The sequence below is a fragment of the Leucopleurus acutus genome, assembly GCF_964270905.1.
Source record: "Leucopleurus acutus genome assembly, chromosome: 11".
Classification (NCBI taxonomy): domain Eukaryota; kingdom Metazoa; phylum Chordata; class Mammalia; order Artiodactyla; family Delphinidae; genus Leucopleurus; species Leucopleurus acutus.
The window spans coordinates 15,035,943-15,060,624 of NC_139152.1; the positions used below are offsets into that span (position 1 = coordinate 15,035,943).

The 24,682-nt window shown below is 36.4% G+C and overlaps 1 protein-coding gene across 7 annotated transcripts in view; it reads left to right on the plus strand.

Annotated features, from left to right (window-relative positions):
- The window catches only part of PIK3C2G (phosphatidylinositol-4-phosphate 3-kinase catalytic subunit type 2 gamma), a 364,032-nt gene that overhangs the window by 120,291 nt on the left and 219,059 nt on the right, over positions 1-24,682 (plus strand). For 4 of the 7 annotated variants that reach the window (XM_082849612.1, XM_082849613.1, XM_082849611.1 and 1 more), the window contains 3 exons: positions 7,445-7,559; positions 15,658-15,788; positions 23,160-23,348. In XM_082849612.1, coding sequence (XP_082705738.1) covers positions 7,445-7,559; positions 15,658-15,788; positions 23,160-23,348 — 435 coding nt within the window. Of the gene's footprint in view, positions 1-1,229; positions 1,263-7,444; positions 7,560-15,657; positions 15,789-23,159; positions 23,349-24,682 lie in introns of all 7 variants that reach the window. The other 3 variants (XM_082849617.1, XM_082849614.1, XM_082849616.1) reach the window with 3 other exon arrangements.

A 24,682-nucleotide genomic window follows, 5' to 3' on the forward strand; every position in this document is an offset into this window, starting at 1 on the left:
GCACAGGCTCAGCAGCCATGGCCCACAGGCCCAGCCGCTCCGCGGCATGTGGGATCTTCCCGGACTGGGACATGAACCCGCGTCCCCTGCATCGGCAGGCGGACTCTCAACCACTGCGCCACCAGGGAAGCCCTCAAGGAGACATTTTATTCTAAAATTGAGATAGCTCAATATAAATCATGACTATTGAAAGTGGGACTGTAAAGCAAAATGTAGAAGTGGCTTTAGAAACAGACCTCATGCTCAGCTTGTCAACTGGGTCATGAAAAGGTATTGGCATGACCAATCTCAATTTCTTTTCCTTATGTGACCAGCCAGTTTCTCTGGAATTACTAATTCAAAATGATTTAGATCAGTACTGTCATTTAAAAACAATATAAGTCATGAAATTCTGGCTGAAGTAAAATTATTCAATGTAATTAGTTTACTGACCTTTTATTGCCAAGAAGAAATATATGTCAACTTTAAGAGGATATTTTTCAGAAAAGTAAGCCAAATAGGAGTTCTGATATTCTATCAGAACTAATTGCCATTGAAAAATTAACTGTTGATTTAACCATAAGGATTTGGAATTATTAATGCTTAGAATATTTGATAAAGTCAGTTACATGATTTTCCAGTGTTATTAAGGAAAAAATATTTTAAATAAAACAGCTTAGTGACTTTTCCATGGCAAGACTTGCTTTAGAATCAAATTGTAAAATACATGACTTTCGAAGAAATAGAACCTATATTGTTATTTTAATATTATTATAAAGGATGTTTCTGCCCCTGCTCTTTTAGGAAGATTTGGTAATATAAAAATGTTAGGAAAATTCATCAGCTTTTAGTTCCCACATTTAGTCAATATAAATAAATTATCATCAAAGCAACTGTGATACATTTTTAAAATCATTTTTTATTAGGTTAATTATGACATGCTGTGTGTGTGTTGCTCTTTTATTAGTTTTCATGTTATAGCCAATTTCCACATGTATGAGGACAGGGAATGTATTTTCTTTGTAATTTCTATCATCTAACATGGTATCTCTTATAAATAGGCAATCAGTACAGGTTTGTTTATTAAATTGAATTGGAAAAATATCAATCTCTGTAGGAGATTTAGAATGAAATAAAATTTCAAAAGTCTATAAGAAACAGTTCAGCCCTAAAAGGAATACCAACTGCTGTTAGCAGATATTTCAAAAATCTGATTTGTGGGCTAAAAACTTTCATTACTTTCTCACTAGGAGCAGCTATGCAGGTGCCCTTCCATCTCATGAGTGAGTTTCTTTAAAGTTTCAACTGCAGTATTTGTAAGATCTAGCATGTTTATAGAATACATTTCCAGTTATTCACTGAAAAAGAATTTAATCCATTTTATGCCTGCTCATCATCCAACATACTACTTTTCACATAACAGGTAATCAAAAAATGTTAAACAGATAAAAAGTTTAGAATATTTTTATCTTTCAAGCTACTCTTCAAAGCTTTTTTCTACATGGTTGTGATAGTAAAACACTGCCTCCATGTTGTTTTGTCATCTGTCACTTAACTTCTGGTAAACACTTTATATGCGAGTGATCATGGACAATGGGCATCTTTAAGAAATGCCATCTGGGACTGATACTAAATGGTTTTCCTAAGAGAAAGTGGCAAAATTGTGGATGATGAGACATCACAGAAACACAACTTACTTCAAAGAAAGCTTCAATAAGGATTTGTAAATGTATTTCCAAAAGACTATTTCTTATGAAAATCAGAAAATCTGCCTCTCTCCTGGGCTAACCAACTTAAAGAAATCCAGATCTTTTAAGACATCAGAAATCCACCATGTGGGCCGTTTGGGGAGATGTAATAACTCCCACTGTGCTCATTGCTTTGAGTTACAGAGATTCTAACCCAATTTATTTGATGGAGATATTTCCAGATCACAGCAAATAAGTCACTTAATTTCATTTTCTTTCATGGAGTGACCCCTGCCCATAAACATTTGGTATTGAATCTATCATTTATTACAACTTGAATTTCTCATACCCAGCCATGTGGAGCTGTAATGAGCATTTATGTCTCTATTTTTTCCAAGATACACACAACCTGAAAATATGCAAAATTAAAGGTTTCTTATCTCTTTGTGGTTTTGTGAAGTGGGTTTCAGAAGAACCAATGAAGATTAAACTCAGATGTATTGGTTATAACTGCATCGAGAGTGTGTACAAATAAAAATAAACAACATTTTCAAGCACACAAATTCACCTTCAACCCTATTAAAAAATATGTTTCAAAAACTAAGGTAATGGGCTTCCCTGGTGGCGCAGTGGTTGAGAGTCCGCCTGCCGATGCAGGGGACACGGGTTCGTGCCCCGGTCCGGGAAGATTCCACATGCTGCAGAGCGGCTGGGCCCGTGAGCCATGGCCGCTGAGCCTGCGCGTCCGGAGCCTGTGCTCTGCAACGGCAGAGGCCACAACAGTGAGAGGCCCATGTACCGCAAAAAAAAAAAAAAAAAAAAAGGTAAAATTTTGCCCATGAAAGTTTTATAATCCTCTCCTTTGCAGACAGGACTTATACCATATCTATATTCACAATGCCTCCACACTGCAGTAAGAAAGTGTTATTCTCACCTCAATAATTTCTATGACCTACCTTCCCTACTTAAATTCAAAACAAATAGTATGGTGGTTACTTAGCATTTCTAAATTGTGGTAAACTCCTTCAGTGCAGAGATTCTCAACCTTTATTGAACAATAGAATCTCCTGGGGAGATTTAAAAATAAACCCATGTGTTCCCAAAGATTCTAATTTAACTGGTCTGTGGAGGGGCCCAAGCATCGGTATTTTCAGAGCTCCTGAGATGCGTTAAAGCCCAGGAAAATCAGAATCTTTTGCGGAATTTCAAAAGAGGCCTAAATAAATCTTAATCTTAATAAAATTTTATTCCTTAGACTGTTGTCTGAGTAGCCAACCCTGATCCCACTATAAATGATCATTTCAGGTATATCCTTAAAATCAAATAATAGAAGCAAGTTGTGGATGAAAATTCCTTATCATTCTTCCATCCTGTACAAGAAAGACCCTCAGAGCTCAAGTAATTCAAATATCTCATTTATATGTGAAGATCTTTATGATGAAGGAAGGTTAAAGGGGCTGGCTAGAGGTCACTGGGCTACTTAGGAATAGAACAAGAACCAGAATGAAGGGCTGACTTCTCTCCTCTCCACACGTGTTACTACATCAAGCTGCCTCCCTTCCTGCCCTTATGTGCCATGCCCTGCTCCATGAATGCACTGTGAAAACCTCACTGCCTGTCTCAGCCTTACCTGGGCTCTGCTCTTGGGCATGAAACCTGTTAGACCTATGAGAGTCAGAGTCCCAAAGAGTTTTACAGTATGAGATCTTCTGGAAGTGCTGGTTCCAGAATGCCAAGCCATGGATGTATAGAATCCTATAGCTAAAAATGACAATAATTAATGTATTCAAACCACTTTTTTATTGTCTGAGGAAACAGGGACCCAGAGAGGGTAAACCAACCCATCTGTTCGCCTGGTGCCACAGATTTTGGTTTGGTTTTTCTAGGCATAGGAATTGGTACAATATTGAAATTAAAAGGATCCTTAAGAATAGAAATGCTATATTTATCAGCGTGGTCCTTTTCTAATGACATCTTATTCAAAATCTCCACGTATAAGATCAACGAACAGTCTATGTACATGCTAGATGGGGGGGGCAGGGTGGCATTTGAAATTCTGGAGTCAAATCTATTTGCCATCTCCTCAATACCTTTCTAAAGTCTACTCCCCCAACCACAAAGCCATATGAAAACAAATATAAAACTCTTGAAAACCACTGATTTTGTGCAAGAAGCTCAAAGAACTTAAGGTAATTAAGGCTAGTTAATGAAGACAGGGTACAGATGTCCTGATATAATGTCTGGTGTGCTTTCCGCTATATGAAACTGTTTCTGGCATGTTTTCCTTTTCCATGTTTTTGTTTGTTTGCTTAATTTTAACTGACTTAATAAACCTTTTCACAGCATTGTAAGCACAGGAAGCTCAGCTCGGTGCCCTGTGATGACCTAGATGGGTGGGATGGGGGGGCAGGGTGGTGGGAGGGAGGTCCAAGAGGGAGGGGATATAGGTATACATATAGCTGATTCACTTCATTGTACAGCAGAAACTAAGACAACATTGTAAAGCAATTATACTCCGATAAAAAAAAAAAACTACTGATGAACCCCACCAACTTGTGTATTAATAGTTTCCATTTTCATCCTCTTTCCTGTTGAGACCATCAACACTCTTAGATGCATCCTTTTAACATCTTAATTCCACTAATCTTCATTATCCTCGTGTTTTCTATTCACAGAAGTCTATGGAAATTTAGTTCCCATCATGCTTAAAATATCGAAAAAGATGTTTAGATATAGTCCCTTAGCTAATATAAAATTGCTAATATCCAACACACAGAGAACCCAAAGAATGGTGCCAAACATCCTTTCCCCCAAATTGCCTTAAAGTATGTTTTATATCAACCTCAGTTGGACAGCTAGAAGTTCATTCTCTCTATGCCCTATTGCTTGATAGATCATTTCATACACATACTTGAATCAAGAGTTCTGACTTCACTCTTCCCTGTATGCCTCAGGGTTAAGGCCAGGGTGACTGTTGATCCAGACTCCATCAAAGGAGAGAAATGAGTCCCTTCATTTTTGTAGGAATCAGCTTAGGTCATTCAGATTTTCAGAGTGAAATATGGCCAAGACGTATAAATATAGTAAGGCCATAAATATAACTCATTACACAACTTAAATGTGAAGAAAAATGCACTTAATATATCACACTTTTCATCAGGAGCTCCTACCCTGTAACTAATGAAAAGAAAACAACTTTCCATCAATTACAAAAAATTAGTCAATTCAATAATTTAAATAGTCCTTTTAGAATTATGCAGTCTCCCTCCTTCGGATAAAATGCTCAGTCACTCAGATAGCTTCCTGACACCTTCTCTTTCTAAGAGGATATCTGGATACAAAGGATCAGAAAAGAAACAGATTATTTGAACTAGTTACTTAGATACCCAAATCAAAGGCATTTTTAAGCCGGTGGTTATTTGTTATATCTTGTGTAGCTTGTGATTGGTGCTCTCCCAGCTTCACCAGGGCTTACTGACACTCCCTGGGTGACTTGGGCTCTGGCAGGCACCATAGACCCATATGGGACATCCAGCTGACCTCAACTCAGATGGTTCAATCAGATGCCCTTATTACAGAGGCCCTTTGTCCCCACCATGTGACCCCCTTTATGAAAACACCCTCACACAGATATCTTTAGCTGTGCCTAGGCTCCATCTCTTCTGTACAGAAACCAAAGAAGACCCAATAAAGCTAAACACAGGAGTTCCTTTTGCCTGTATGTCACATGGCCCTAAGTTTAAGGTCACTCCACAAGTTGGTACAAGAGCAGTTCAATAGGTGACTTTCTTCCAGGATCTGAAGCTTGAGGTACAGAATGGAGTCCCCTCTGCCCTCATCATTAGGCTATGCTCGCTTATCTAACACTCCTCCCCATGGGTCTTCCTATAGGCAGAAGAGGGGGAAATTGGGATACCTCTATCTACCATACTCACTCTGTCCCTCTTTCTCTGTCTTCTGCTTCCCACAATCTCAAATTGCCAGAAAGTTGTGGCTTTTTCTTTTGTCACATTCCCCTTCCAATACGCCACATCCTCCCTCCTCACTCCTGTTGATTCTACTGTGGATAGGAAAATTTTCTGTAAATTCTGTGGAGGACATTAACATCTGAGCCCTCCAAACTTAGTGTTAGACCTTCTTTTCGCATTCTGGCTGAAACTAGGCCAAAACTTTCCCCAAGAGGATGGATGCTTCAGACCATTTAGGGCAAGGTTATATACTCTGAAAAGTAAAAGAGAAAATCACAGTCATAATTTTCTAATCTTTACCTTATTGAGTTAACTTTTAGCTTGCTAATACTGGTCCCTGCTATTGTTATACCAAAAAACAAAACAAAACAAAACAAACTTTCTCCAGATGAGGAGGGAATAGAACAAAGGGGGAAAAAATGACTCAAAATTCATTCTGCTGAAAGAATATTCTTGGGTTGTATAAAGATATCTGCCCAGTAATGTTTAAAATTATAAATGTTTAAAATGTTTAAAATATATCCCTTGGGCAGATACTTTTTAACAATATCTTTAGATATGAAAAATAAAGAAGCCAAGCCTCAGGAAGCCTCAGGATTTAACAACTTTATTTGTTGGATTTTTTTCCTTCATATTTTGCATATTTGTCCATTAAATGGCAAGGTAGAATTCTATGTTATTTTCAAAGAGGCTTACTTTACTTTAAAGTTCTTTATAAACTTAATTTTATTGACTTTAAGTTCTACAGTTTTAATTTTGTTTGTTTATCAAAGACTGTTCTTAGTGATCATGGAACATTTTACCAATAATCTTATTCATATATACAAGCCAGGTGTAGCTTGTTTTTTAATTCCTATAAGCCTCTGTGGATCTGGATGTTACTGAAGCTGTTAAAAGTATCCATGAATTCTTCCTGTCTAAAGTCTTTCCTATATTCACTCTCATTTACTATGGTAATTTACAGCATAGTTTTAAATATTCAAAATATGAATAATCTTTCTAGTTATGCTTAAAGAATCATTTCCTCTATGAAGTCCCACAACTATTTCGATTCTATAAGTTTAGAGCTCATATCTTTAAAGATGCCCAAGGAATTTAGTCACCCTGGAGCAAAAAAATGTGCTTAAGAAAAAAAAAATGTCATGAAGAACCTAGGGGTAAGACAGGAATAAAGACACAGACCTACTAGAGAATGGACTTGAGGATATGGGGAGGGGGAAGGGTAAACTGTGACAAAGCGAAAGAGAGGCATGGACATATATACACTACCAAACGTAACCGCCTGGAGGGGTGTGATAGGGAGGGTGGGAGGGAGGGAGACGCAAGAGGGAAGAGATATGGGGATATTTGTATATGTATAACTGATTCACTTTGTTATAAAGCAGAAACTAACACACCATTGTAAAGCAATTATACTCCAATAAAGATGTAAAAAAAAAGAGTTAACATCTTTATTGATTTAAGGGAGTCATAACTCTAAGAATATAAATTTGAGATTCCTGGTCCCATCTTGTAATCAACATTATTGGAAATTAAGAGTAAATGCTACCTGTTAGAAACCATTGTGGAAACAATTTTCTTAGGTGGAAAATAAATGTAGGTGTCTATGGACATAGCCATGCCTACAGTATATTAGAAATGAACCACTAATCAGTACCTAGGCTTGAGGAATATTGTATTTATCTTCTAGCTACTGAATGAAGCTACTGAAATAGCTCATTATGTTTATACTCCAAAAGAAATTTATAGATAATAATAGCTTCCCTTTTGAAGTGACTTCTGCCTGTCGGTATGTGTTGTCTTTTGCAGCAAATCAATTCTCAGGTCTATGTTATTCAGCACAACATTACAGAGTGAGCCTCCCAAAGAACTGATAGCTCCAGGAGTGTGGGATATAAGTCAGCCATCCCCAGTGACCCTGCAGGTAAGTGTCAGGCTATGAGATTAAAGTACACACAGCAAGTATGGGTTGATAAGTAGCTTGTTGTCAATCACAGAAACAATTTTCTTCCAGGATCACACATTTTAATAGTCTTCTCTTTCTCCAGCCTTCTGGGATTTGTAAAATCTCTATTGCTTTTATTTTGCATTCAGTATTCTCAAAGCACTTTTCTCTCAGCTTACATAATAGCAATTTCAAGCCATTCTGTGTCAAACACAATCATGAAGGAGAGGGATGGAGTGTTGCCATGAATCTCCTCATTATACGTATTCATTTTTCTTTCCTTTGTCTAAAAACAGTCATTAGTATATATTATTAACTTGGTACCTTATTCACACCTGCCTCTTCATTGTGTCATGTTTCCTTAAAATTTCTTTTGTTGTGTGTTTCCTAAATGACTAGCAATTACCTGGATAGTGGGGGAGAAATTGCAAACAAAAATCCTTTCTTTTTCCTTAAAGGCTCTCTACTTTCTGCTATTTGTAATCATGAATGAAAGGTGGTTAATGATTCCAGGCTTTGGTCCTTTCTACTCAGAGAATTTTTTTCTCACTTTCCTCATTTTTTCATGATTATAAGTGATAAGATTCATCAGATACCTGAAGCATGGACGCTCCCATACATGGCAATGCAGGGAATATGGACTTTCCATCTCCATCGGGAAAACTGGGCAGCATTCTGTAGAACAGGATTTTTCAACCTCGGTACTATTGACATTTTAGACAGGATAAGTTTGTTGTGGGGACTGTCCTGTGCATTGTAGGATACTTGGCAGCGTCCTTGACTTTTACCCACTAGGTGCCAGTAGCACTTCCCCAGTTCTGACAATCAAAAATGCCTCGAAATATTGTTAGATGATCTCTAGGGGTAAATTTGCCTTCAGTGAGGATCACTACACTAGAGGGAACTAGTGCAGTCCGGAGGTACGTAAAATTGCCAGGTTTGGGTTGAGGGGTGTGAGGGACAAAGTTTAGCAAAATGGACAGCAAGATGTTAAAAAACAGTAAAGAAAAATAACACTAATAAAAATGTGGCTTTCACTCTGAAGGATGGAGGATGTCCCCCCCGCCACCAGACAGTAGCCAAAGATCCACTTCGAATCCATGGACATGATGATAAAAAAGAGTGGTTGTTCAGGGTGGATCTCGGCACAGCATCCTAACACTCAGCATTGATGGCTTACTGATTAGCAGATGTTTCCTCGTAACAGGATAGCTACTTTCTTTGAGAGGATGAGTGCATTTCTTATCAGACTATTTCTTGCCAGATCCAAACCACCTGAGCTTAACCAAAATCTTCCAAGTCTGACCATTGCCAGAGCTTTGTGGACATGAATTTATGAGTATCTGGGCCTTTAGCAGCAGCGGTGGGGTGGAGGATGTAAGGGAGACTATCAGATGAGACTCGCCTTGATTCTTCTCAGATGAAGGGAACAGCTACTTTAGGAACATAGGTCTTGGAAGTGGAATCTGAAGCGAAGTTTCAAGCATTCGACAGCAGCATAGATTTCAAAGCAGAGACCTGGAGCCATGACAGAATTTATCTTACAAAAAAAGGAGAGAGGGCATGGAAATAATTCAACAGTATGCAAAAACGTTAAATTATCTGCTTTTACAAAATAATTTCAAATGGTATAGACATAGAGGGAAATGTCTCAGATGTTTTTACTTGATGATGAAATATACAAAATAAAATAGGAGTTACTAAGGTATTAAAGTTAAAAGCCTTAATAACCAGCACCACTCTAATTACACACACCTAAATTTAAAGCAGAATTTTCAACCTAAAGATTATGAGATGGTAAGGAAATTAGAAGCAAGTTCTGCCACCAGTGTTGTTAAGGAGTCAGGGTGGGTCTCAAGGGAAAGAGGTCAGGCTGAGAGTTAGGAAATCTGGAGTCTAGTCTTAGCTCTTTAATAGTAAACTTTATGACTGTGAACAAGTCATTTAACCTTCTATTTTCACCTGCGTGCAATGAAAGAATTGTACAGTACTATGCCTGTCCAACTTCTTTCAGGGCTGTACTTTGCTGACTGTCTATATTAGATGGACAATTACTGCCACACTGTTGCCACCACAGTATGATAAGGGATATATGTTACAGAACTTGATTCCTTCAAGTCAGTCTTGTTTTTTTCATGCTGTGCTGCTGACTGGAAGCAGTGGATAGAGTGAAGTAGATCTGAGTTCAGACATGGAGACAAATTGTTATATGATTCCATCAGCCTGTACCTCCCTCAACTTCCTCCCTCTCTCTGTATACAATCTAGTAGAGTGACTCATAATTTAAGCCCTAAGAACAGAGCTGTTTTAGTTAATGTTGCTCTTGTTTTGTTTTATGTTTCTCTACTTACTCATCTTCTCATTCATGTCTAAATTCACTATATTTTGGTTTATTCGTCCTCACCACACTGAACTATTGTCAGGCAACCCGCTAATTTCTAGTTGCCAAATCCAGTGCTTGTTCTCGTTCCTCTTCATACTAGCGCTCTCTCTGCAATTTTTGGCACTGTCTCTTCCCCATTACAGAACACTCTTCCCCTCTGTTGCTGGCCTAGGTTTCTCTTCACACTCTCTCTGGTTATTCTTTCTCTGTCTTCTTTCCGGACTCCTCTTCTTCTGCTAGTCCCCACTGTTGCCAGTTCTCAGGGATTCCATCTGCTGCCCATTGCTATTCTTGGTAGATATATTCTCCCTGAGAGAATTTCATTAAAGCTTTATTGAGATATACTTCACATACCGTACAATCCTCCCATTTAAAGTGTGCAATTCAGTGTTTTCTAGTATTTTCACAGATGTGTGCAACTAATCTCACCAACGTCAACTTTAGAGCATTTTCATTTTTATAAAGAAATCTCATAACTTTTAGCTATCACTTCCTAGTCCCAACTCTAAGCAACTACTAATGTACTTTCTGTCTCTGTAGATTCACCTATTCTGCCCATTTCATATAAATGGAATCATACAATGTGTGTTCTTTTGTGGCTAGATTCTTTTAGTTAGCATAATGTTTCAAAATTCATCCACTTTGTAGCATATATCAGTACTTATTTCTTTTTTATTGTTGAATAATATTACATTATATAGCTATACCACACTTTATCCACTTATTAGTTGATATGCATTTAGATTGTTTCCACCTTTTGGCTATTAAGAATAGTGCTGCTATGAACATTCATATACAAATTTGTGTGTGAACATATGTTTTCATTTATCTTGGGTGTATACCCAGCAGTGGAATAACTGGGTCTCATTCATTCCTAAGGTTTTATTTACAGTATCTTGCAGGTTCACTTCTAAGTCTGTATCTTTAGTTCAGACTCCTTTACACCACAAGCTTCAGACAAACATAAGCACGTGCCTGCCTAGCTTCTCACCTGGATATTCTGTAGACAGCTTCAAAGACAACACATCCCAAACTGAGCTCACCATCCTCTCAGAGTGCTTTCACTCCCTGAATTATTTATGTCTGTTCATGCCCCCAGATACACTGAGCTGTTTCACTTGTCTCCTTCTTTCTCGCTACTCATATTCAGTCCACACTATATTTTGCCAACTTATCTCCATGTGTTCCTCATGTCTGTCCTCACAATTCCCCACCTCATCTGCCCTAGTTCAACAGTTCCCTCCTAGGTTACAACGGTTTAGATGTTTTTTATCTTGGCTTTAGTTTTGTTATTCTCTAATGCAAAATCCACAAGTGTGATCCTTCTAAAATGTAAATCTGAACCTGCCACTCTCCCATTTATACTCTTCAAGAACTCAGCGCTACCTAGAGAATTAAGGATGAGCAATACAACGTAGCCCCCTCCACTGTTTCCCTTGCCACTCCTTGACTGACAGTGTTGCTCCAGCAACACTGAAAGAGTTATAGTTTCTGACATGCATTGTCCTGCTTTTACCTTATGTGCATTTATGAATACTATTCCCTGCCTGCAATGTATCTACCGTCTTCCCTTCACCATCTACTGCCCATCTCTCAGGCTTAGTGTCTGTAATTGTTATTCACCTTTTAGGATCCATGGACCCTTCTCTAGGGATCTCTCTCTTACCCCTCCTCTCTTTCCACTCCAAGCAGGGTTAAGTGCCCTTCCTCTATATTCACATAATAGCCAATAAGATTTTTATCAACACATTTACATTATATTTCTTTCTCAAGAACTTCTTTCCCATTGACTGCTTGATTTTTGAGGACATTGACAGTGTTTTATCCCCAGAATCTAACATAGCACCAGGAATACAGTATTTGTAAATTACTGATATGTGTCCATACCTCTGATCACTACAATAATCAAACCTACAGATATTTCTAAACTTAGCACTTTGGTCCGCTTATTGGAATTCTGATAGATACCACTATGTTCAGTTTTTCTTCTTATGTGAGCAGTCCTTCTCTTTAAACCATAGTTCTTACCTCCTCATTCATGCAAAGTATTTTCCTTTACCTAACATTTCATTACCTGCTTATCCTTAATTATCAGCAATGTCATGGGGAGGCAACAGTCTTATTATTGGTACCTGGTCCTTAGACCACAGTACAGTTTGTGCCCTAATGTAGCATAGGTTCTTTTCTCTTCACTACTGAACCACTATATGGGTCCCTCTTTTACAGCTCCTTCCTTGAGACTCACAGCAATTGCCATCTAGTTAGTAGGCATCCTTCCCTCCCTTGAACTGCATAGAACTTATGGTCCAATATTTGTGTGCCTTATAATATCCAAACTACATCTACAGTCAGGCTGCATTTCTTTGAACAAACTGAAAGAATCATGGGGGTCTGAGCAAGCCCATGGACACCTTATTGGCATGGTTGTGGATCATGGACACTAGGGACATTCACAGCAGCTCCTTCAAGGAATTCCAAGACATGAAGTCACAGTAGAAACCGTGGTGGCCAAGTGTAAGTGGAAAAGGATGAGGGAGGAAGTAAAGTAAGATGGATAAGTGGAACACAAGAAGCTAATATTCAAATGTTTAAGGAGGTATGAATTAGAAGTTTGGATGACTGGGTCTGAGTATTTGCCTGTACCCCAGAAGAAAGAGCCTCATAATTGTTTTTGCTTGAAAACAGGAGTATATCTTCAACACTTGACAAATAGGTGTCATGGCACATGCAGTGCACACATTAAAAGAATGCTCCTGGAGCATTCCATTAAAAAAAAAGACTGAGGCCAAGGCCAGACTTAGTGGCTCACGACCACAGAAGGAGAAGAGTCACATGTTTGCCATTAATAACTTGAAACACAGCTTTGGGGTGCTATATACATATTGTACCCTATTTTAATTGTTAATGTTTACCTTTTCTTCCTCCATAATGCATAGTACTCAAAAGAATTCTAGGGCAGCAGTTGGCAAACTGTCAGGGCAGGAGGAGCCGTGAGCCCGAGCTGCACGCAGCGGCCGCACGGCAAAACAGAAAGCCAGCTGAACAGAGTGCTCAGAGTGGCACTGGCAGCCATGACGCAGGCAACCCGGGCAACCCGGGCGGCCCAAACAGACTCACAGGAAGCCTTCGTGACTCCAACTGCTCCGCGGACTGCAAGCTGTGGCGGCACAGCCCCGCTACAGCAATCGCAGTCTCTGGGGGGCTAGCAGAAGCCATTTTGCTTTTTCACTTACCACCTCATTTCTACTCTAGTGGCTTGGACAACAAGCCGTGTGACTGACAGGGTCTTGGTGCTCTGGCTAGGTGTCAAGCCTGTGCCTCTAGGTGTGAGAGCCAAGTTCAGGACACTGGTCCACCAGAGACCTCTGCACTCCACTTAATATCAAACAGCGAGATCTCCATCTCAACGCTAAGACCCAGCTCCACTCAACGACCAGCAAGCTACAGTGATGAACACCCCAAACAACTAGCAAGACAGGAGCACAACCCCATCCACTAGCAGAGAGGCTGCCTAAAATCATAATAAGGTCACAGACACCCCAAAACACACCACTGTATGTGGTCCTGCCCACCAGAAACACAAGATCCAGCCTTATCCACCAGAGCACAAGCACCACTCCCCTCCAACAGGAGGCCTACACAACCCGCGGAGGGGCCACAACAGTGAGAGGCCCGCATACCAAAAAAAAAAAAACAACTACAATGAGGTGTCACCTCCCACCAGTCAGAATGGCCATCATCAAAAAATCTACAAACAATAAATGCTGGAGAGGGTGTGGAGAAAAGGGAACCCTCTTGCACTGTTGGTGGGAATGTAAATTGATACAGCCACTATGGTGAACAGTATGGAGTTTCCTTAAAAAACTAAAAATAGAACTACCATACGACTCAGCAGTCCCACTCCTGGGCATATACCCTGAGAAAACCATAATTCAAAAAGAGTCATGCCAAATGTAAAATAGATAGCTAGTGGGAAGCAGCCACATAGCACAGGGGGATCAGCTCAGTGATTTGTGACCACCTAGAGGGGTAGGATAGGGAAGATGGCAGGGAGATGCAAGAGGGAGTATATATGGGTATATATGTATATGTATAGCTGATTCACTTTGTTATAAAGCAGAAAGTAACACACCATTGTAAAACAATTATACTCCAATAAAGATGTTAAAAAAAAAAAAAGAGTTCTTGGGCAAATACGTTAACACATACTTTGGGTGATTTTCTCTTTTGTGAAAAATTAGAACAAGAAACAATTGGGGAAAATCCTAATTTTTTCTATAAGTGGCTCAAGAATCAGTAACTGTTTGCCTTCATAATATATGAAGATATGCAGTTTGTATAGGGCCTCATTCATGTATCAGAAATGAAAAAACATTTTCATAATTGAAATATATCAAAGAATTTATTATGGATTGTTCACAGGGAGCTTCTGTATTCTCATCTACTACTGTATTCTCATCTATTACCTTTAGTTTCTCATCTACCCTGCCTTTACTTAGGACCAACATAAAATTGAATTAGCTCATTAAATACTATTTCTAGTATTTTTGTTTTATGTGTTTAAAACATTTGGATACATAAAGAGTAAAGTGTAAGTGCAGGCACTTCTCTCCAAGGCATCAAGATTACTCTTTCTGTCAAGAGGCAAAATTTACTATAATATTGCTTTGGTTTAGCATTTCTGTTAGTTCTTTTTTCATGTTGGAATAGTAACTGATAATTATAACAAATTTATACCAAAAACAAATTTTGCAACAAATTGCAAAGGTTACAGAATAAAATTGCTGACTTTTTCAAATAAGAGCCCAAATAGATTAAACTGCATCTCACACTCTACCTTATAATACTCTTCCATTTTCTCTGAGATCACAACCTAAGGTAGTTCAGCAGAGAAAAATAAATTCTTTAGATTTTCTAATATGAAAATGAAAAATAATATGTGATACTCTTAAGCAAATATTTTGGGCAGTAAAATATTTAGCTCATTTACATACTTGGAAACTGTATTTTTTGTTAACTATTATTTTATTTACTAGAATCAGATTATCACTTAAACATGGTTTAGTGGAAAGCATGTTGAGCCAGGAAAAAAGAAGGCCTGCATTCTAGCTCTGTCTATAAAGCTGAACTATAGAGCCACAGCAAAAATATTCTGTTTGGTTTTATACTCGTGAAACAGATCTTTACCAAAGAAGATTTCACTATCATGTCCACAGAGTGGTTCACAGATTTCAGATAGTAGAGACCAACATAAAGTAACTCTTTTTATTTTATCAAGTGATTATATGAAAAAAGTATAATTACCATCTATAATTTTCATCATTTAATAATAGACATTTTAGTAATGAAAATTGGAAAGGATGTAATTTCAGCACTGAACAAAAATGTAACATTTAACTGTATGAAAAGTTTATATGTTATTATTTTTCTCATTTTTTCTAAGATAATGTTACAGTCTACTAATTTATATACCATTTATATAAATAATTGAGGATTTGCCAAATATCATGTATATTTAAACACCAAGTCCAAACTGTAATGATTCTTTTAAAATTATTTTTAAATAATAAAAAGCACAGAAAATATAGGGTATTTATTTTACTTTAGTTTCTATAAATCTAAGATAGAAATCATTAAGTTAAAAATGCATTTTTCAGGCGTTTGATACATGGCAAACCATTTTATTTATTTCAGATTGATTTTCCAGCTACTGAGTGGGAATATATGAAACTTGATTCTGAAGAGAATAGAAGTGATCTTGAAGAACCACCCAAAGAATGTTTAAAACATATTGCCAGACTTTCACAGAAACAGTCTCCCTTACTGTAAGTGACCCAGTTCTTGGGAGGGAATTTTGCCTGCTGTTCATGATACCAGCAGTCATACTAGAAGCACTCACATCTTTCAAGAGTGAACCTTCCTTCCCACGTAACTCCTTTCATTTCCTAAAATCATGCCTGTTGGATGATCAACTGATGTTTAGGAAATAAATTAGTAATTTTTCATGGTTTTTTAAAGATTTTTTTTCCCCTTGGGGCATTTAGTAACTTTGTTTGGTCAAAGGAAAAATAAAAGGATTGGAGATCATTCAGTTCAAAACAACAAAGCAGAGACTGATACAGATCAGCATTTAACGGTGATAAAACATTGCTCAGTCCTTCAAGTAGGACAGGAAAATGTCCTACTAAACAGGAAAATGCAAAATTTAATTATAATGGCAGATTAAAAAAGAACAGAAATAAATCATGTTTTAATAGCACTAAATTAGTAACTAAGGAATACTTAAATTTTGTCAAACAGTAATTCTCTGGGGAAAAAAAAAGACCAGGAAGAATTAGAAGAGAATACTAATTCTCTCTTTGTAATTACTATTTGACTTTAATATTTGGTAATATCTAAGCCACAGCTTATGGTGCTCATTACTAACATGGAAAAAGCATAAAACTAAGAAAGCAACTCTTTGTGTGTGTGTGTGTGTGTGTGTGTGTGTGTATACACACACACACATATATTTGTGGTGATATACATATATAACATAATAAAGCATTTTATTCCAAGAATAAGAAATTATTTAAAGGTTTTGAATGGGGTAGCATGTGATCTGAATAATCTTTTTGAGTGATTCTTTTGACTACAAGTTGAAGAATGGATTGGAGAGGAAGTAAGTGGAAGCAAGCAGTACAGCAGAGTAGCTTATGTAATATTTTAGGCAGGAGGTCGTGGTCACTAGAACTAGGGAGATGGCAGTGGACACTGGTAATAATGGCTAGATTTGGAGCATATTTGGAAGTTGAGAAGACATGACTTCATGATTATTAGTAAATAGGAGTTAAGTCAATTAAAAAACCAAAGAATCAAGTTAAGTCAATGGAGAATCTAAGGTTTTTGAATTGATGAACTGGGCAGATGTTAGAGTCATTTTCTGGAGGAGGAATAAGTTTGAGACCGTCCAGACTGAGGTGTTGAATGTGATCAAGCATTCCATTTTGGGTAATCTTGTTACTCCCCTGATCTCTAATTTCAACTTGTCTTACTCTTTTCCTCATTCACTTCAAGCCAGTGACATCAGTTTGCTTCACATACTTCACATGTGCTATATTCCCTCTCCCATCTCAAGGCCTTCTTATTTGGTGTTTCCTCTACATGAAATACTCCTTCCTAGTTCTTCACATGACTGAATCATCTCACCCTATAGGTCTTCACTTAATTGTGATCTTCTCAAAGAGCCCTTCTTTGATCACCCTACCTAATGGAGTTTTACTCTCTTTACAATCTATCTTATTACCTTTTATGTTATCACACTTAGCAGAATCTATTATCATCTTGTTTATTAATGTGTTTTTTTCTTATTAGCTTGTAAGAACTGAGAGAACAAGGAACCTATCTGTCTTGTTTATCACTACATTTCCAGTGTTCTGCACTGTGCCTGATAAATAATATGTGTAAAATAAATGTTATAATGCATAAAGTTCCTTTGCATAGAATTTGGTATAAAAATTACCTTAAGGATTGAAAATGTTGAAAGACTCTTATACTAGACTATTGTCATCTTAACTAGGTGAAGCATCTTTTTATACTCCTTAATCAAAAATATAAAACCTTGCATTTAACAAGTGTGTCACATATCAGAGGCTAATATATTTGTAATGAGAGATTTTTAATATATAAAAAGATACTATACTTTGAAATTATAAAATATTCAAACAAAAAATATCAAAACCAACAAATAATAAGCACAGTAACTGCCTTTAAATATTAAAGGTTTGTGTTTTTAAATTAACCCCAGTGATTTCTGACTGGTTTTATACTTCAGTTTCTATTTAAGAGAATAACTTATACTATAAAATAAGTAACATTTTCCTCTGTTTCACCCACTCAAATACAATTATCAGTGCTCAGTAGAGTACAATTTCATTCTGGACTGTGAAAACAGATGGAGACCAGCCTTCAATGTGATAAAACTTGTGTTAGAAACAGATTAAATTCATTTTCAAAATACCACATTTTATCATTTAGTTGGTGACTTAATTATTCCTTCTTTCAAATTGATCAAATGTAATCAGTCGGAAAGTTCAGACTCAATGAAATTCAATGAAAATGTACCTATAATATTTGTAAAAATAAGAAAAACACCTTCTTGATGACAGCTAAGAGAATATGTCAGATATAAAGAAAATCCTGGAACATAAGGTATAAAATAATTTGGTATGAAAGAAATTATGCTTCCACTTCTAGCCATGAAGATTACCTATTACTAGACTAATCCTCCTGAATTAAAGAAATATGACACAAGAAAAATACATATGAAACAACTGCTCTCAGAAATTGAACAGACAGGCCTTAAGGTGAACGCATGAATAAAGTGACTTTCAGCCCAGAGGCATTTTCTGTACCATAGATCTGGGAGGTATAATTAAAGAAGAGCATGCAGGTCTTGCTGAGATTTAAAAAAAAAAAAAAAAAAAGCAGAGATCGGAGTTTATTGATGCTGAGGCAGCTGGAATTTACAGAGCATAATAGTAGAGAAAAGGAAGATGTACAGGTTAGGAGCTACAGAAATATGTATTGGTGTCCCCTTATATATTTAGCTGAGTACTAAGCTACTCTTGAGCAGATAGAGATTTCGTAGAGATTGCTAAAGAACTGCTACAGGGAGATGTGAAATAAATGTAGATTCTAGAGGTTGCCCAATGCTGGGAGACATAGAAATTCTGACTAGTAATAATAGAGAAAGATCACCACACCCCAGCATTCAATAAAGAAATCAGAAAGATGCATATTAGGAGTAAGTGTGCTCTAGCCCAAGATTAAGGAGTATACTTGGCCTAGCCTAACAAATCGTAAAAACAAGCCTCAAAAGGATCAAGCTGCTCTGCTAGTAATTAAACAGACTACTAAAAAAATTGAAACATTCAACACTCAAAAGATAGCAAAATGCAGAATTTTAAAGGTTTAGTGTACAATCAATAATTGCTAGACATAGGAAGAGTTAGGAATATATAACCATAGTCCAAGATGGGGCAAAGCAGTTTACAGAAACAGATCCAAATATTTTAAAACTATTATAAAGACTTTTATGGATTTAAATAAAAAGATATGTATGAGTGAACAAATGAAGTCTCAGTAGAAAAATGGAAATTTAGGAACTGAAAAACAATATCTAAATTTTTAAAAAAATCACTGGAGAAGCTTAATAGATTGCATAATGAAGAAAAAAAGAACAGTGATCTTGAAGAATGGGCCATAGAAATTATCCATGTTGAAGTACAGAAAGAACAAAACCTGAAAATAGTGATAGAGCCTTGTGACCTGTGGGGCAATATCAGGTAATATAATGTGTGTGTATTGGACACGCAGGAGAGAAGAGAGGGATTGAAGTAAAAAAAAAAAAAAAAAAAAAACTGAAAGAAATAATAGCCAAAATTTTACAAGTTTGATTTAAAAAAAAAATCAACCCACAGATATAAGAAGCTTAGCAAATCCCAAGCATGTGTGCATGTGCACACACACACACCACCTTAGCACATTATAGTCAAATTTCTGAAAACTAAAGATAAAGATACATTTTTTTCTAACACATTAGAGAAAATCAACAAATTGCATCCATGGGAACAACTATAATTCAGCAGATTACTCATTAACTGAGGATTTCTCATTAGAAGCAATGGAAGCCAAAAGACATTATAACATTATCTTGCATTTTGAAAGGGGAAAAGAAAATACATCAACTTAAAATTCTATAACCAGTAAAATTACATTTCAAAAATTAAGGCAAAATTAAAACATTTTCAACTAAGCACAGCTGAGTTAGTTATAAGCTCATCTGTACTATAAGAAATCTTAAAGAAAATAGTTCATGCTAAAAGAAGTGATAAGTAGATGGACACTCAAATCTACAAGAATAAATGAAAAGCACCACAAAGGGAAAATAGGTAGATAATAAAAATACACATTTTTTATACATTTATTAATTTATTAAAAAAATAATTGTTTAAACAAAAATCACAGTATACAGCTGGGTTTGCAATATATGAAAGTAAAATGTGTAACAACTATAATAAGAATGAGAAATAGAAAAATAAAAGATAGTTTTCTAAGATTCTTATACATAAGGTAGTGTAACATTAATTGTGGTTGGCTGTGATATGCTAAAAAAGAATATTATAATCTTGAAAGAAAGCACACCCCCCAAATTTTAAGAGTACATTTAAAAGTCAAAAAGGTGACAAAAATTAAATTTAAAAAAATCCAAAAGAAAGCAGGAGAAAAGGAGAAATAGTTTGGACAAAAAAATTAATAACAATATGGTTGATTTAAACCCAATCATGTCAATATTCTGTTAAATATAAATTAATAAAAACCCCAATTAAAAGGCAGAAATTGTTAGCCTACATTACAAAAGTAATATCCAACTTTATGCTATATATATATATATATTTTATATATATACATATATATATGTATATATATATTTTAAAATAAGAATATATTTTAAAATAAGAATTCAGCTTGATTATAGTTAAAAGAATGGAAAAAGATATACAAGGAAAATCATACCATCTTGAAATATTTGGAAAAAAAATTTGACAAAATTCAACACCCATTCATGATAAAAACTCACAAAACAAGGAGTAGAATGGAACTTCCTCAGACTTCAACTCCTGAGTTGAATCTAGATCTATGGAAAAATCTAGAGTTAACCTCGTATTAAGTGGTGCAAGAATGAGTGCTTTCCCCCTGAACTGGGAACAAAGCAAAGATATTTGTCTAAATATTCCTCTTCAGTGTTGTACTGGAAATCCTAGCCAGTGCACTATGGCAAGATAAATAAGTGTTAAATGTATAGAAGTTGGAAAGAAAGAAATAAAACTTACTCTATTTTCATATGAGTGATTATGTAAGATCATAGCATTTGAGGTTAATGTGCAAAATGCAATTGTATTCCAGTAAAAAATAGAAAATAAATTTTATTTTTCAAAATTCTATTTACAATATCAACATCTCTACATTAAAAAGTACAAAACTTTGCTAAGAGAAATTAAAGAAAATCTCAGTAAATGGAAATATCATGTCATTGATTAAAATAACCCCTTTTGTTAAGATGACTGTTCTAGTCCTCCCCAAATTAGTGATAAAGATACAATTATACACCCGTTAGAATGTATAATTTCTTTTCAAATGATCAGTATGCTTTTAATTACACTCTGAAGACTTGGATAATTTTTTTTTTTTTTTTTTTGCGGTACGCGGGCCTCTCACTGTTGTGGCCTCTCCTGTTGCGGAGCACAGGCTCCGGACGTGCAGGCTCAGCCGCCATCTCCGCGGCATGTGGGATCTTCCCGGACCGGGGCATGAACCCATGTCCCCTGCATCAGCAGGCGGACTCTCAACCACTGCGCCAGCAGGGAAGCCCGGATAATATTTTTAAATGGGCAAAAATCAAGTGTGGGCAAGAATGCCGTACAGTTGGTTCTATCATACCCTACACATGATAATGTGAAATATTACAACTACTTCAGAGAATAGTTTGACAGTTTCTTCAAAAGTTAAACAAAAATATGACATACAACCAAGTCATTCCCCTCCTTAGTACTTTCTAGGGGAAATGAAAAATACACCCATATGAACACATGCACACAAATGTTCTCAGTAGCTTTATTCATAATATCCCCAAACAGGAAACAACACAGATGTCCATCAAATATGAAAAAGGATAAGCAAATTGTGATATATTCATACAAAGGAAGAGTACTCATTAATTAAAAGGAATAATCTACTGATACACTCAACAATATGGGTAATTTAAAAAACATACTGAGTGAAAGAAGCTATAACTAAAAGAATATTTACTCTATGATTCCATTTATATGAAGTTTGAAAATAGGTAATAGTCTAAAGTGAAAGAAATCATACTAGTGCTTGCCTTTGGTGGCATAAGAAAACTTTTATATCTTGAAAAATGTGTAGTTTTTACTTGATGTATGCATTTGGCAAAATTTAATTAACTGAAGCCATGTATTCTCTTTTATGTAAATTATGCTTCAATAAAAGAAGGTAAAAGAGAAAAAATCACTGTTCAATATTGAAAAAATGAATTCAGTTAGGAAAATATAACTTGTTTTAATACCATAGAAATAAGTTGGTTATGGAATTTTTTCTTCCAGGGCTTTCTGGTGAGGAAGGTAGTGACAAAACAGAAAAGGAGACTAAATGTACCTCAAAAATCATCCTCTATAATCCAGTTCTTTCACTTTGCAGATGAAGATGGCTTCAGAAGAAATTGTAGAGAAATATCGATATTTAAAGTCTTTCAATAATTCTTATTATCCTGCTTGGGAGTTTTAGTTAATTTAAGCTGAGCAACAGAGTATCAGTTTGGAGGAGACAGTGTTGAAAAGCTGTCATTGTCATGTGAGAAATGCTGTCCTTCAGCTGAACCATGGTCTTGAATGCTTTTGCTGGAGTGTAAGCAAAACATGGGAAACTGTCAGTGAATCAATGGCCCTTGTCCTAGACTTAAATCTTCTGTTGGGACCACTCTCCAGAGGGGAACACTTGAGCACTTAAGGAAGTCCTATTCACTGGCATTTTAACCCCAAACTTCCAGCAAACTCTGAGAATTTAAAGCCAGAATCCAGGGATAAATTGAGATCTTTGTTTTTGGAGTTCAGAGCAAAAAGTTTTCTGAACTCTGATTGAAACTTACTTTGAAGTGAAGGACTATGGTCTTCAAAATAGGCCATTTCTCCACAGGCCCACTTGGGTCTAAGTTAATTTATAAAGAATGTAAGAAAGTAAATGGTTAAGCAACTTTGTTCTAAGTATTCAGGTATTCTGCAGGATTCAGATAAACTTGTATTCAGATAAACTTGGTCTGCCTTAAAAGAGACAGAGACTCTGCCAACCAAAATGACTTTCTTAAAAAAGTGGCAAGCATAAGAGTGAGGAAAAATAAATGAATTATCTGAACTGAAGTTTATTTCATTTTACTTTTCTATAAAAAAATAAATTTAGTGGGAAATAAGCTGATAAAATAACCTATCAAACTGTCCCCAAAAGATAAAGGACTTGTTTTCCAAAATAAACTAAAATAAAAGTCCAAGAACTAGACTAACATTTTGTACTGTGTATTTACAGCAAACATTTGTTAGTGTAGCAAACTCCAGTAAATTATAGTTTCCAATCTGGTTTTGCAGACTCTCTGAGGAAAAGAGAAGATACTTATGGTTTTATCGCCTCTACTGCAATAATGAAAATTGCTCCCTTCCTTTGGTCCTGGGTAGTGCCCCTGGATGGGATGAAACAACTGTTTCGGAAATGCATACCATTTTGAGAAGATGGAAATTTTCTCACCCTTTGGAGGCACTTGGACTTTTGACTTCCAGGTAAGAATTGCATGACAGGCATGACATTACTAATGAGAAAAATTTGAAGAGAAAAGCTGTAGGACTATATGATTAATTCAATAGCAATTCCGTTTGTTTCCAATTTCAGTAGCTATGAATATTAAATTTAGATAAATGTAAACTATGAATATAAATTTTAAACAAATCTAAACTATAATTGTGTCTTCTGTACTAAACTTGAAGTATAATTAATGGCCATAGTATCCTAAATGGAGAGTCTACTTGCTGTTACAGAAATAACAACAAAAAAAATTGAATAGGGAAAAATAAAATTCTCTACTTGTCCCCCTCTCAAAAGAAAAGAGTTCTTAAAAATTAAAACAATATCTTTTACTACTGAAACATGCAAAGCCTGGCAAAATACCCTGCTTACAGTAGGTTTTCAGTTAATAAGCCAATGATGATGACAAGAATAAAAGGAAAAGCTATCCCTTAAATATTCTTCAGATCTTCCCTCAGAATAAAATGCATGGGGGTAGGGGATCTGGTGGGGCAATGACGTCATCTTCTAGTTAAGGAGAAGCATGAGGGAACAAGTGTGGTGTCTGGCTCTGGTTTGGGGAAGCAGCTCTTCCTTGGCTTCTGTTTCATATTCAGAGCCAAGAAGAGATATTTTAAGTCTGTCTTGATGGCATCAGCTCACTGATGCCATGAAGAAAGTCTGCAATCTCTAGAGTCAGAGAAGAATTGTGACACCCAGTTCTATTCTAAATTCTCTCTCAAGATCCTGATGAAGGAGAAAGGAGGGAGAGAAAGTGACACAAAGGACTTTTCAAAGGATTAATTTAGGTTTATTTTAAAATGTGTGTCTTTTATAAAACTTCTAGCATGGGAAAGGGAGAGAAAGTGTTTTCTTTTTCTATTATTTGTAAGCGTTAATAGGTTCCGCTCAATCTTCCAAACTCAAAATTTACAAATTATCGGGCTTCCCTGGTGGCGCAGTGGTTGAGAGTCCGCCTGCCTATGCAGGGGACATGGGTTCGTGCCCCGATCCGGGAGATTCCCACATGCCGCGGAGCGGCTAGGCCCGTGAGCCATGGCCGCTGAGCCTGCGCGTCCGGAGCCTGTGCTCCGCAACGGGAGAGGCCACAACAGTGAGAGGCCCGCGTACCACAAAAAGAAAAAAAAAAAAAGTTACAAATTATCTTAAAATCCTACATGTTTTGTGCCTCTCACATTGAATATTTTTTTCAGTTTTCTGATGTCTTCCATTAATTACTGCATGCCCAGATGCCCACTCTTCCTTGATAGATGATAGATAGATAGATAGATAGATAGATAAACAGACAGATAGATAGGTATAGAATTTTTCT